Raw genomic sequence first — 14,151 nt, 5'->3', positions numbered from 1 at the left:
TTATAGATAAACAAAAGTTAGGAGTAAGGATATAGAAATAAAGAAGCTTTTAGAGCAATGTCTTCTCCAGACAACAGTTAACTGTGGATAACACGTGGAGCATTACTTTACTTTCATTGTGGGATTCATCTCTAATGTTTACCGTGTACTCTAATCGTGTTTAAAACATTGTTATTGGAGTGAATTTTCTCTTCTACTATAATAAAGCAAAACAAATAGAGTTAAAAGTGAAAGTTACTGGATAAACTTGAGTAGAAACTGTAATGTAATGTAAATAAACAACGGTTTTAAGTGGCTGAAAGTTAACACCAGAGGGCCACGATAACACTGGATTATTGGACATTAGTTTAATATACTTTACACATCGCACAGAATTTCACTGGTTGAAAGATAGATAGATGTTTGTTTGTTGATCTGCATTTCGTGCAAAACTACTCGAGGGCTATCTGTGCTAGCCGTCCATAATTTAGCAGTGTAAGACTAGCAGGAAGGCAGCTAGTCATCACCACCCACCGCCAACTCTTGGGCTACTCTTTTACCAACGAATAGTGGGATTGACCGTCACATTATAACGCCCCCACGGCTGAAATGGCGAGCATGTTTGGTGCGATGGGGGATTCAAACCCGTGTCGCACGCCTTAACACGCTTGGTCATGCCGGGCCCGCTCTTTTATATGTTAATTCTATACTTGGCTCGATATTTAACTTATTATAGATTAGGTCTAGTTTTGCCACACATGTGTGAGCTCTGTTTAAGTTAAGCCTGCCAATAAAGTTTAGAGTAGTGTCATATCATTTGTTAAGAATAAATAACTTTTCAATACGATTTTTGATAATAAAGAAGAAGTGAAAATAAAACAACAAATTTTATCTAACAAACCACTTGAAACGACAATAAGCTTTCAAATAATTGCGATTAATAACTTGGTTATATGATCGAAGATAAAAATACGCGAATTTTAACCTTGAAAACCAAAGGAAAGGCAGCGTAGAAAAAGGTTTAGGTAGTACCTAAGTATACACTGAAATAGTACGGAAACTGATATAGATTGTAAACACTTAATCCGTAGGCGTGGCAGTGATAGAAAGTGATGCTCTTCAAGACGGTTATGACAGTCTTTCCTATTACGCTTTATTTAGTGATCTTCAATTGAAGCAGCTTGAATATTTGGCCTTGTAGACCGTAATGACAGTCTTTCCTATCACACTATAGTTAATGACCTTTCAAGCAGCTTGAACGTCTGACCTTACAGATTGTAAAGTCATTCTTATAGACTGTAACGTCATTCTTATAGATTGTAAAATCATTCTTATAGACTGTAACGTCATTCTGATGGACTGTAAAATCATTCTTATAGACTGTAAAATCATTCTTATAGACTGTAAAATCATTCTTATAGACTGTAAAGTCATTCTTATAGACTGTAACGTCATTCTTATAGACTGTAAAATCATTCTTATGGACTGTAAAATCATTCTTATAGACTGTAACGTCATTCTGATGGACTGTAAAATCATTCTTATAGACTGTAAAATCATTCTTATAGACTGTAACGTCATACTTATAGACTGTAAAATCATTCTTATAGACTGCAAAGTCATTCTTATAGACTGTTAGGTCATTCTTATAGACTGTAAAATCATTCTTATAAACTGTAACGTCATTCTGATGGACTGTAAAATCATTTTTATAGATTGTAACGTCGTTCTTATAGACTGTAAAATCATTCTTATAGACTGTAACGTCATTCTTATAGACTGTAACGTCATTCTTTCATATCGCTCTCGCCCTTTCCCAGTGTCACAGCGGTATGTCTGTGGACTCACACCGCTAAAAACCGGGTTTCGATACCTGTGACGAACAGAGAAGATACCCCATAGTGTAGCCTTGTGCCTAATTCTAAACAAACAAACAAACCTATCACACTTTCATTATGGTCTTTAGATAAAGCAGCTTGTACATCTAACCTTGTTGAATAACAGCCATGAAAGTAAAATAAATATTATTATTGTTTTTTGTTAGTGTACAGCTAAGCTATGAACTATTTGAGTTCTGTCTACCTCGGATATTAGAACTTAGTATTATTGTACTTTGTGTCCATTAATCTACGCCTGACGCACCAGAGGGGTATGAATATATATATATATATACAGAGACCCACTTGGCTAAAAAAATATTTGAATGTTTGTAATTAAGCATAATGCTTCGTAATAGACTATACGTGTTCAGCCCAACACGGTATCTAAACCCGGTTTCTAGCATTATACGTACATACCCTTGAGCCACTATTAAAAGTTGTTGAAATTTGTGTGTTATTATATTAACAGTTTTATTTCAAACTTAGGATGTTTATTGTAGAGTATTACACTAAACCTGGTTAAGGTTTATTACGTAATAATATATAATAACATAGTCAACAATATTCAATAGATAAACAAAGTTTCGTCAGAACTTTCAATCATTGAACAAGGAGCACCCAGCAAACTTCCTTTCCAGGAAGCAACCGTGATCATTACACGTCCTAACATAAAAAACCCTTAAACATTTTGTGTTCAAAGTAGACCTTCATAAAAATCCCCAGACAGAAGACGTTTTCTTTGACCCATCGTTAGCAGCGACAAACGATCAAAACGATTTTGCAGAAAACTAAACAGGTGGCAGAAGATGAGACATTGTTAACCTTTCTTGTTGTTTATCACATATTGATATATTTCAATGTCATTTTAAATAAGGAACGTACGTGTTAATGATGGGATAATTCGTCACATTTCATCACAGAATCTATACGAAAGGAAGATTTTAGTTTTCACGTTCTAATCAGCGATCGTAACACTACAGATAGAACCACGTGTATCGTTAAGGTAAGGAAAACGATTTAAAACAGCGTAGTTACAGATTCACCCAGATGAACATAAATCACTGTAAACATGTAAAGGGTGAACAAGGACTTCGACATATCGTTAAACTTAATTTCAGGTTTTATTCAGAGACAACAAGAGTCCTAGCTTTGGACAGTGCTGATAATTGACAAATTATTCCGTAAAACTCACTCGTATTATACTAAATTTGTGTATCCGTGAAAGCAAGAGGAAAGCAGGAGATAGTGTGAATGGACGGAGAAACTGACGACTTGTGGTATGAATGTGACACAGACAGTGGTGCGCACGGATCAGTAGAGCAGACTTAGGACTTAAATATTAATCAGAATAAAACTTTCAACTGTTATCAGCAGTCAAGTGAAACAAATTCATCACGAAATAAATACACTAATCAAGAACTAATATAACTTCACTGCAACTAAACAAGTTCATTATAAACTTACCAAGTTCACCATAAACTTCAACTTACTTGGACTAACTGTAAACAGAACAAGCTGCCCACAAGCGTCAACATACCTGGACTAACTGTGAACAGAACAAGCTCACCATAAAACTTTAACATACCTGGACTAACTATGAACAGAACAAACAGACCACAAGCGTCAACATACGTGGACTAACTGTGAACAGAACAAACTGACCACAAACTTTAACATACATGGACTAACTGTGAACTGAACAAACTGACCACAAACTTTAACATACCTGGACTAACTGTGAACTGAACAAACTGACCACAAACTTTAACATACCTGGACTAACTGTGAACTGAACAAACTGACCACAAACTTTAACATACCTGGACTAACTGTGAACTGAACAAACTGACCACAAACTTTAACATACCTGGACTAACTGTGAACAGAACAAACTGACCACAAGCGTCAACATACCTGGACTAACTGTGAACAAAACAAGTTCACCTCAAACTTCACCTTACCTGGTCTAACTGTGAACAAAACAAGTTCACCTCAAACATGAACTTACCTGGACTTAGTGTGAACAAAACAAGTTCACCTCGAACTTGAACTTACCTGGACTGACTGTGAACAAAACAAGTTCACCTCACACTTGAACTTACCTGGACTCACCGTGAACAAAACAATCTCACCACAAACATGAACTTACCTTGACTAACTGTGAACAAAACAAGTTCACCTCAAACTTGAACTCACCTGGACTAACTGTGTACAAAAAAAGTTCACCTCGAACTTGAACTCACCTGGACTAACTGTGAACAAAACAAGTTCACCTCAAACTTGAACTTACCTGGACTTAGTGTGAACAAAACAAGTTCACTTCGAACTTGAACTTACCTGGACTGACTGTGAACAAAACAAGTTCACCTCACACTTGAACTTACCTGGACTCACCGTGAACAAAACAATCTCACCACAAACTTGAACTTACCTTGACTAACTGTGAACAAAACAAGTTCACCTCAAACTTAAACTTACCTGGACTAACTGTGAACAAAACAAGTTCACCTCAAACTTGAACTCACCTGGACTTAGTGTGAACAAAACAAGTTCACCTCGAACTTGAACTTACCTGGACTGACTGTGAACAAAACAAGTTCACCTCACACTTGAACTTACCTGGACTCACCGTGAACAAAACAATCTCACCACAAACATGAACTTACCTTGACTAACTGTGAACAAAACAAGTTCACCTCAAACTTGAACTCACCTGGACTAACTGTGTACAAAAAAAGTTCACCTCGAACTTGAACTCACCTGGACTAACTGTGAACAAAACAAGTTCACCTCAAACTTGAACTTACCTGGACTTAGTGTGAACAAAACAAGTTCACTTCGAACTTGAACTTACCTGGACTGACTGTGAACAAAACAAGTTCACCTCACACTTGAACTTACCTGGACTCACCGTGAACAAAACAATCTCACCACAAACTTGAACTTACCTTGACTAACTGTGAACAAAACAAGTTCACCTCAAACTTAAACTTACCTGGACTAACTGTGAACAAAACAAGTTCACCTCAAACTTGAACTCACCTGGACTAACTGTGTACAAAACAAGTTCACCTCGAACTTGAACTTACCTGGACTAACTGTGAACAAAACAAGTTCACCTCAAACTTGAACTTACCTGGACTTAGTGTGAACAAAACAAGTTCACCTCGAACTTGAACTTACCTGGACTGACTGTGAACAAAACAAGTTCACCTCACACTTGAACTTACCTGGACTCACCGTGAACAAAACAATCTCACCACAAACTTGAACTTACCTTGACTAACTGTGAACAAAACAAGTTCACCTCAAACTTGAACTTACCTGGACTAACTGTGAACAAAACAAGTTCACCTCAAACTTGAACTCACCTGGACTAACTGTGTACAAAACAAGTTCACCTTGAACTTGAACTTACCTGGACTAACTGTGAACAAAACAAGTTCACCTAAAACTTGAACTTACCTGGACTTAGAGTGAACAAAACAAGTTCACCTCGAACTTGAACTTACCTGGACTGACTGTGAACAAAACAAGTTCACCTCACACTTGAACTTACCTGGACTAACCGTGAACAGAACAAACTGACCACAAACTTCAACTTACTTGGCCTAAACGAGAACAGAACAAACTCACAAAAAACTTGAACTTACCTGGACTCACTATGAAAAGAACAAACTGACCACAAACTTGAACTTACCTGGACTAACTGTGAACAAAAGAGGTTCACCTCAAACTTGAACTTACCTGGACTAACTGTGAACAAAAGAGGTTCACCTCAAACATGAACTTACCTGGACTAATTGTGAAAGAAAACGGCTCACCACAAACTTCATCTTACCGCGACTCCTCAATTGGGTGATAAAGGTTCAGTAACTTTGGATGTTTGAAGCGGTCAAGTTGTCGGACGCTAAATCGAAGAATTTCTATTATTGTCTCTTTCCTCCTCGGTTTGTAAAGTTTGTCTGCCACTCGCTTTTCGAAAATAAACACTGACGCCACCTACCAGAAGTAAATAGGGAAAACACTTCTTTAAAATTTTATATCTAATACGTCAGTCGATTATTACTGATCTGAAAGACCATAACTTACTAAAGTTTGTTTATCAAACTCTTCACCCGCTACAACAAATCAACAGAATAACTTACTCATAAATATACACACAATACTAGTTTTGTTGACATCTGTGCTTTTAAATAATATATAGTACTCTTGTTTATGTAGTGAGAACTTTGTATTCATGTTTTACTTATATAGTTAGTACTCTGTATTCATGCTTTACTTATATAGTTAGTACTTTGTTTTCATGTTCTACATATATAGTTAGTACTTTGTATTCATGTGTTACTTATTTAGTTAGTACTTTGTATTCATGTTTTACTTTTCTAGTTAGTACTTTGTATTCATGTTTTACTTATAAAAGTTAGTACTTTGTATTCATGTTTTACTTATAAAAGTTAGTACTTTGTATTGATGCTTTACTTATAGAGTTATTACTTAGTATTCATGTTTTACTTATATAGTTATTGTTTTGTATTCATGTTTTACTTATATAGTTATTGTTTTGTATTCATGTTTTACTTATGTAGTTAGTACTTTGTATTCAAGCTTTACTTGTATAGTTGGTACTTTGTATTCACGCTTTACTTGTATAGTTGGTACTTTGTATTCGTGTTTTACTTACATTGTTAGTATTTTGTATTAATGTTTTACTTATATAGTTCGCATTTTGTATTCATGTTTTACTTTTTAGATATTACATTTTATTCATGGTTTACATATATAGTTAGTACTTTGAATTCATGTTTTACATATATAGTTAGTACTTTGTATTCATGTTTTACTTATATGGTTAGTATGTTGTATTCATGTTTTACTTATACAGATAGTACTTTGTATTCATGTTTTACTTATGCAGTTAGTACTTTGTATTCATGTCTTACTTATATAGTGAGTACTTTGTATTGATGCTTTACTTTTAAAGTTATTACTTAGTAATCATGTTTTAATAATATAGTTATTGTTTTGTATTCATGTTTCACTTATGTAGTTAGTACTTTGTATTCATGTTTTACTTATATGGTTATTACTTTGTATTCATGTTTTACTTATTTTGTTAGTACTTTGTATTCATGTGTTACTTATTTAGTTAGTACTTTGTATTCATGTTTTACTGATAAAAGTTAGTACTTTGTATTGAAGATTTACTTATAGAGTTATTACTTAGTATTCATGTTTTACTTCTATAGTTATTGTTTTGTATTCATGTTTTACTTATGTAGTAAGTAATTTGTATTCAAGCTTTACTTGTATAGTTAGCACTTTGTATTCATGCTTTACTTAACTTGTTAGTACTTTGTATTCATGCTTTACTTGTATAGTTAAGTATTTTTGTATGCGTGTTTTACTTATATAGTTAGCACTTTGTATTCATGCTTTACTTATATAGTTAAGTACTTTGTGTTAATGTTTTACTTATATAGTTAATATTTTGTATTCATGTTTTACTTGTATGGTTAGTATTTTGTATGCGTGTTTTACTTATATAGTTACTACTTTGTGTTCATGGTTTACTTATATAATTAGTACTCTGTATTCATGCTTTACTTATATAGTAAGTACTTTGTATTCATGTTTTTCTTGTATACTTAGTACTTTGTGTTCATGGTTTACTTATATAGTTAGTACTTTGTATTCATGTTATACTTATATAGTTACTACTTTGTATTCATGTTTCACTTATATAGTTAGTACTTTGTATTCATGTTTTACTTATTTTGTTAGTACTTTGTATTCAAGATTTACTTGTATAGTTAATTATTTTGTATTCGTGTTTTACTTATATTGTTAGTACGTTGTATTCATGTTTTACTTATATAGATATTACTTTTTATTCATGTTCTACTTATATAGTTAGCACTTTCTATTCATTTTTTATTTATATAGTTAGCACTTTCTATTTATTTTTTATTTATATGGTTAGTATTTTGTATTCATGTTTCACTTATATAGTTCCTACTTTGTATTCATGTTTTATTTATTTTGTTAGTCCTTTGTATTCAAGCTTTACTTGTATAGTTAGTACTTTGTATTCGTGTTTTACTTATATCGATATTACTTTCTGTTGATGTTTTACTTGTATAGTTAGTACTTTGTATTCATATTTGTGTGATATAGTTAATACTTTGTATTTATGTTTTACTTATGTAGTTAATACTTTGTTTTCATGTTTTACTTAAATAGTTAGTAATTTGTATTCATGTTTTACTTATACAGATAGTACTTTGTATTCATGTTTTACTTATGCAGTTAGTACTTTGTATTCATGTCTTACTTATATAGTGAGTACTTTGTATTGATGCTTTACTTTTAAAGTTATTACTTAGTAATCATGTTTTAATAATATAGTTATTGTTTTGTATTCATGTTTCACTTATGTAGTTAGTACTTTGTATTCATGTTTTACTTATATGGTTATTACTTTGTATTCATGTTTTACTTATTTTGTTAGTACTTTGTATTCATGTGTTACTTATTTAGTTAGTACTTTGTATTCATGTTTTACTGATAAAAGTTAGTACTTTGTATTGAAGATTTACTTATAGAGTTATTACTTAGTATTCGTGTTTTACTTCTATAGTTATTGTTTTGTATTCATGTTTTACTTATGTAGTAAGTAATTTGTATTCAAGCTTTACTTGTATAGTTAGCACTTTGTATTCATGCTTTACTTAATTTGTTAGTACTTTGTATTCATGCTTTACTTGTATAGTTAGTATTTTGTATGCGCGTTTTACTTATATAGTTAGCACTTTGTATTCATGCTTTACTTATATAGTAAGTACTTTGTGTTAATGTTTTACTTATATAGTTAATATTTTGTATTCATGTTTTACTTGTATAGTTAGTATTTTGTATGCGTGTTTTACTTATATAGTTACTACTTTGTGTTCATGGTTTACTTATATAATTAGTACTCTGTATTCATGCTTTACTTATATAGTAAGTACTTTGTATTCATATTTTTCTTGTATACTTAGTACTTTGTGTTCATGGTTTACTTATATAGTTAGTACTTTGTATTCATGTTATACTTATATAGTTACTACTTTGTATTCATGTTTCACTTATATAGTTAGTACTTTGTATTCATGTTTTACTTATTTTGTTAGTACTTTGTATTCAAGATTTACTTGTATAGTTAGTATTTTGTATTCGTGTTTTACTTATATTGTTAGTACGTTGTATTCATGTTTTACTTATATAGATATTACTTTCTATTCATGTTCTACTTATATAGTTAGCACTTTCTATTCATTTTTTATTTATATAGTTAGCACTTTCTATTCATGTTTCATTTATATGGTTAGTATTTTGTATTCATGTTTTACTTATGTAGTTACTACTTTGTATTCATGTTTCACTTATATAGTTAGTACTTTGTATTCATGTTTTACTTATTTTGTTAGTACTTTGTATTCAAGATTTACTTGTATAGTTAGTATTTTGTATTCGTGTTTTACTTATATTGTTAGTACGTTGTATTCATGTTTTACTTATATAGATATTACATTCTATTCATGTTCTACTTATATAGTTAGCACTTTCTATTCATTTTTTATTTATATAGTTAGCTCTTTCTATTTATTTTTTATTTATATGGTTAGTATTTTGTATTCATGTTTCACTTATATAGTTACTACTTTGTATTCATGTTTTACTTATTAAAGTTAGAACTTTGTATTCATGTTTTACTTATATAGTTAGTACTTTGTATTCATGTTTTACTTATATAGTTAATATTTTGTATTCATGTTTTTCTTGTATAGTTAGTACTTTGTGTTCATGTTTTACTTATATAGTTAGTACTTTGTATTCATGTTTTTCTTGTATAGTTAGTACTTTGTATTCATGTTTTACTTATATAGTTAGTACTTTGTATTCATGTTTTACTTCCGTAGTTAGCACTTTGTATTCATGTTTTACTTATATAGTTAGTAGTTTGAGTCCGTGGATTACTTAATAGCGAATCAAACAAAGCAATATTTACTGACGTTATATGTTTCAGAAACACACAAACGATGAGAAATTTATCACACCTCAGATATAAATATAGTGAAAGTGACAGACAGACCGGAAAACAACACAAACCTTGATTAAACTGAGTTATAGTAAAGTTTCAAACAAATATCTTCTGATTATTACGTTACAATCAGAAACATTTCGCATATTTTGAAGAAAGTAAAAATAAAAAAACAAATTTATCTCGCTCAACGTTTTAATCGTTAGAGACGCGTTTTTCTTCACATTCCGGAAGAGCAAAAACTGCAGCTCATGACTGGGTGTTTGTTATTGACGTGATAACGCTTATACAAGTTATTCATAGCAACTTATAACCGTCAAATTCATCCATAAACATTTCAAAATCGCTGAACAAATTACCTCCACAACGCTATGTATCTTTACAGTGTACAATATCTAATACCCAGTAGATCGGACAACACGTGGAGAACGTTTCAACAACCATAAATCTGTTGACACAGAAAATGTTGCTCAACAGTTTCATCAACCCGGTCGTTCTGTAATTAACTTAATCTCATTGGCAATGAAACCGGCTTGAAACTTGAGACATGTAGAGAGATTGGTTTATCCTGATGGATTGCTACTTTAAATAGTGTTCAGCCTTCTGGACTCTTCAATCGAAGTCCAGTCTGACAAATAAACGTTATTTTCTCGCTCTTCTGAGATGTAACTTTTGTAAATACCTATTAATATTCATTAAACCGTTTTCCATGTTTTCTGTTTTCTTCCACTTATTTCTATTCACTGTTTTCTTGCTGATCAATGTTCATAAGATATCTTACCTTGCTTGATAAATAACAATCAGATGTCCGTTCTAAGTTAATTTTCTAAACAAAACACGTCTACTCTCTTCATATCTTACCATTATCGTGTTTTCAATTTCACTGTCATTTGATATCGCCTCCACGACTGAAAAAGAGAGCACATTTGGTGGGACAAAGAATTGAACCCTTGACCCTCAGATGGGGAATTAAGCTTCTAACCATACTGGGCCTCAATGTTTGGAATATTTTCTTAAATATCGTAATTACATCAACGTTATAAAAGGACATCGTTTGGAATATTGTCGTATATAGATAGCCAAACGTGACTTTTGTTTAAGACAAGCAAATAAACGATTATCCTGGTGTCTCTGGGATATTTTTTAATGTACGTGTAGTGAAGTAGATTACTATACGATTTGAATAACTGTGAATAGACGAATGAAAAGTGTTTGTTTTAACCAAGAGATTCTAGAATTGAAATGACTAGACTGATGACAAGTGTTTGTTTTAACCAAGAGATTCTAGAATTGAAATGACTAGACTGACGACAAGTGTTTGTTTTAACCAAATAATTCTAGAATTGAAATGACTAGACTGATGACAAGTGTTTGTTTTAACCAAGAGATTCTAGAATTGAAATGACTAGACTGCTGACAAGTGTTTGTTTTAACCAAGAGATTCTAGAATTGAAATGACTAGACTGATGACAAGTGTTTGTTTTAACCAAGAGATTCTAGAATTGAAATGACTAGACTGATGACAAGTGTTTGTTTTAACAAGAGATTCTAGAATTGAGATGACTAGACTGATGACAAGTGTTTGTTTTAACCAAATAATTCTAGAATTGAAATGACTAGACTGATGACAAGTGTTTGTTTTAACCAAATAATTCTAGAATTGAAATGACTAGACTGATGACAAGTATTTGTTTTAACCAAGAGATTCTAGAATTGAAATGACAAGACTGATGACAAGTGTTTGTTTTAACCAAGAGATTCTAGAATTGAAATGACTAGACTGATGACAAGTGTTTGTTTTAACCAAGAGATTCTAGAATTAAACGGTAATACGAGATAAACCATAGCCAAAGATTTTGAACTATAGCCTAATACTATGGTTGAGTCAGAACGAAGAATATATTAGAGGAAATCGTTTCTTTAAGAACTTTAAATTCTTTGACTTACATCGGAAGTTGCATTATTTTAATCCAAGCTAATTCATAATTATCTCCCCAGGCGGTCTTTATGTTCACTTCCGGTTAGTAATGTTTTCTTGGGTCACTAGATATTGATTGATATAAGCGCAGGTGTCTAACTCTTGACATGTGTGGATATATATAGGAAAATATACTAATACTGGTGAAATTACGGTAGGAGGTATATTCTGGCGCCAGAGAAGTGCTCAGATATGCCATACTTGATGATTTGGCCACGATAGGACCTCTAACAACCAAACGTTTTCACTCCGTATTTAACAAGACGAAACCGGAGGAGAGAACGGTTGCCATGACAACAAGAAGTACGTGTGAACGGTGTCATTCAGTCATGCAAAATATTTCGTTGACCGTTGTGATAAGAAATGGTTTTCATACATCATTAGAAGTGAGGTGTACTCCGTCACATCATTAAAATTTTCGGTAACGGAGTGGAACATAACAACTTTCATTGATTTGGCTTTTTATTTTAGTTGAGTACTTGAATGTCCTCAGCTAATTAATAATAAACTGAAATAGTCAGATTCCATAAGAAAAACTCCAAACCTAAGAGTCTTTGTTAATTAACATTTTAAAGGTACGTATACTTTAGAAGTTTCTTGGTAAAATAGTGTTTAATATTTCACGTGTAATGTTACTTTATTTTTACTTGTTAACAATGTTTTCGAACGTTATGGTTGCATCTAAGAAATTTAACAATATCGGGTAGATGGGTGCGTTCTACTGAAGGAAACCATTTCTATTAAATGGGCAAGGTAGGTCATTGCGCAGAAGACAAATTTTGTTGTTCTAATAATTTCTCCCATAAACTACCAAACTTGAAGGCTTATAGCGCTAAAAATCGGGTTTCATTACAAGTTGTGAGCAGAACAAAGATAGCTATTGTGTAGCATTGTATTATACAACAAACTTGTTTATTTTTGTCTAACTATCAGACATCAAGATGATTCTAAGCATGTAACTTTGATAAAGTAGTTGAATATCCTTGTCCTCTCCTCTGGAAGAGATCGGGTTTCATTACAAGTGGTGAGCAGAACAAAGATAGCTATTGTGTAGCATTGTATTATACAACAAACTTGTTTATTTTTGTCTAACTATCAGACATCAAGATGATTCTAAGCAAGTAACTTTGATAAAGTATTTGAATATCCTTGGCCTCTCCTCTGGAAGAGTTGTTTCCAGACCATCTGGACTCATTTGACTGATGCTACATTTCTTCAGTATTTAAGGAGAGTGGACGGTCACTGAATTACGTCCACTTTCGCCTTCTTCAGGGAATGTGCCGATAACATTAGCACGAAGGGATCGCAGGTCAACAAGTAAGATGATTTCACAGCTGACCACACCATCATATTGGCACACCGAGGGTGTCAAGATACCAATTGTACCATTCCACAGGATGAGAAGATCAATAGGTGTCCTTCACTGCTGAATACGTTTCTTTTCTTTATGCGAATTGATGTAACTATTAACAGTTTTTCGGGTCTCGAAGTAAGTAACTGAAGGCTTCAGCGAGCTGTGCATGAGCTGTTTTACTAAAGTGTCTTAACCATTGATTTCACAACTTGACACATCTGACTCAGTTCAGAACAACATATTGTGATTGAGCTGTTCCCGTTGTCTTTTTTGACATTAATGGTGAACTGGTTCAATGACGTATTTATTTTATTTAACTAGTGATTTTTGTACCATAACGATCATAAATTTAAAGATAGATAAGCGGATAAAAATAGCTAGTTATTTTGATTTCACCTAGCTAGTGTAACATACAGCTGGTTCTTAGAATTACTTGAAAGAGGTGGGTATTTGAATAAACATTTCTTATATTTGTCACAGTGGACACAATGATCAGGTATTTGTCACAGTGGACTCAATGATCAGGTATTTGTCACAGTGGACTCAGTGATCAGGTATTTGTCACAGTGGACTCAGTGATCAGGTATTTGTCACAGTGGACTCAGTGATCAGGTATTTGTCACAGTGAACTTAATGATCAGGTATTTGTCACAGTGGACTCAACGATCAGGTATTTGTCACAGTGGACTGAATGACCAGGTATTTGTCACAGTCGACTCAATGATCAGGTATTTGTCACAGTGGACTCAATGATCAGGTATTTGTCACAGTGGACACAACGATTAGAAATTTGTCACAGTTGACACAATGATCAGGTATTTGTCACAGTGGACACAATGATCAGGTATTTGTCACAGTGGACACAACGATTAGAAAT

At 32.6% G+C, this 14,151-nt stretch overlaps 3 protein-coding genes across 3 annotated transcripts in view; 1 reads left to right on the top strand and 2 right to left on the bottom strand.

Annotated features, from left to right (window-relative positions):
- LOC143230112 (SCY1-like protein 2) overlaps positions 1-14,151 on the top strand; it is a 457,312-nt gene that overhangs the window by 146,442 nt on the left and 296,719 nt on the right. The window lies entirely within an intron of this gene.
- Positions 1-14,151, bottom strand: part of LOC143228453 (SCY1-like protein 2) — a 196,509-nt gene that overhangs the window by 78,507 nt on the left and 103,851 nt on the right. The window lies entirely within an intron of this gene.
- The window catches only part of LOC143227907 (SCY1-like protein 2), a 42,351-nt gene that overhangs the window by 7,999 nt on the left and 20,201 nt on the right, over positions 1-14,151 (bottom strand). Inside the window, exon 3 of the mRNA XM_076459265.1 lies at positions 5,701-5,861. Within this exon, the coding sequence (XP_076315380.1) occupies positions 5,701-5,861 (161 nt within the window). The remainder of the gene's footprint in view (positions 1-5,700; positions 5,862-14,151) is intronic.

This window comes from Tachypleus tridentatus, chromosome 10, assembly GCF_004210375.1.
Source record: "Tachypleus tridentatus isolate NWPU-2018 chromosome 10, ASM421037v1, whole genome shotgun sequence".
Taxonomy (NCBI): domain Eukaryota; kingdom Metazoa; phylum Arthropoda; class Merostomata; order Xiphosura; family Limulidae; genus Tachypleus; species Tachypleus tridentatus.
Note: the sequence above shows the minus strand (reverse complement) of the source record. Positions and strands in the feature narration are given on the sequence as shown.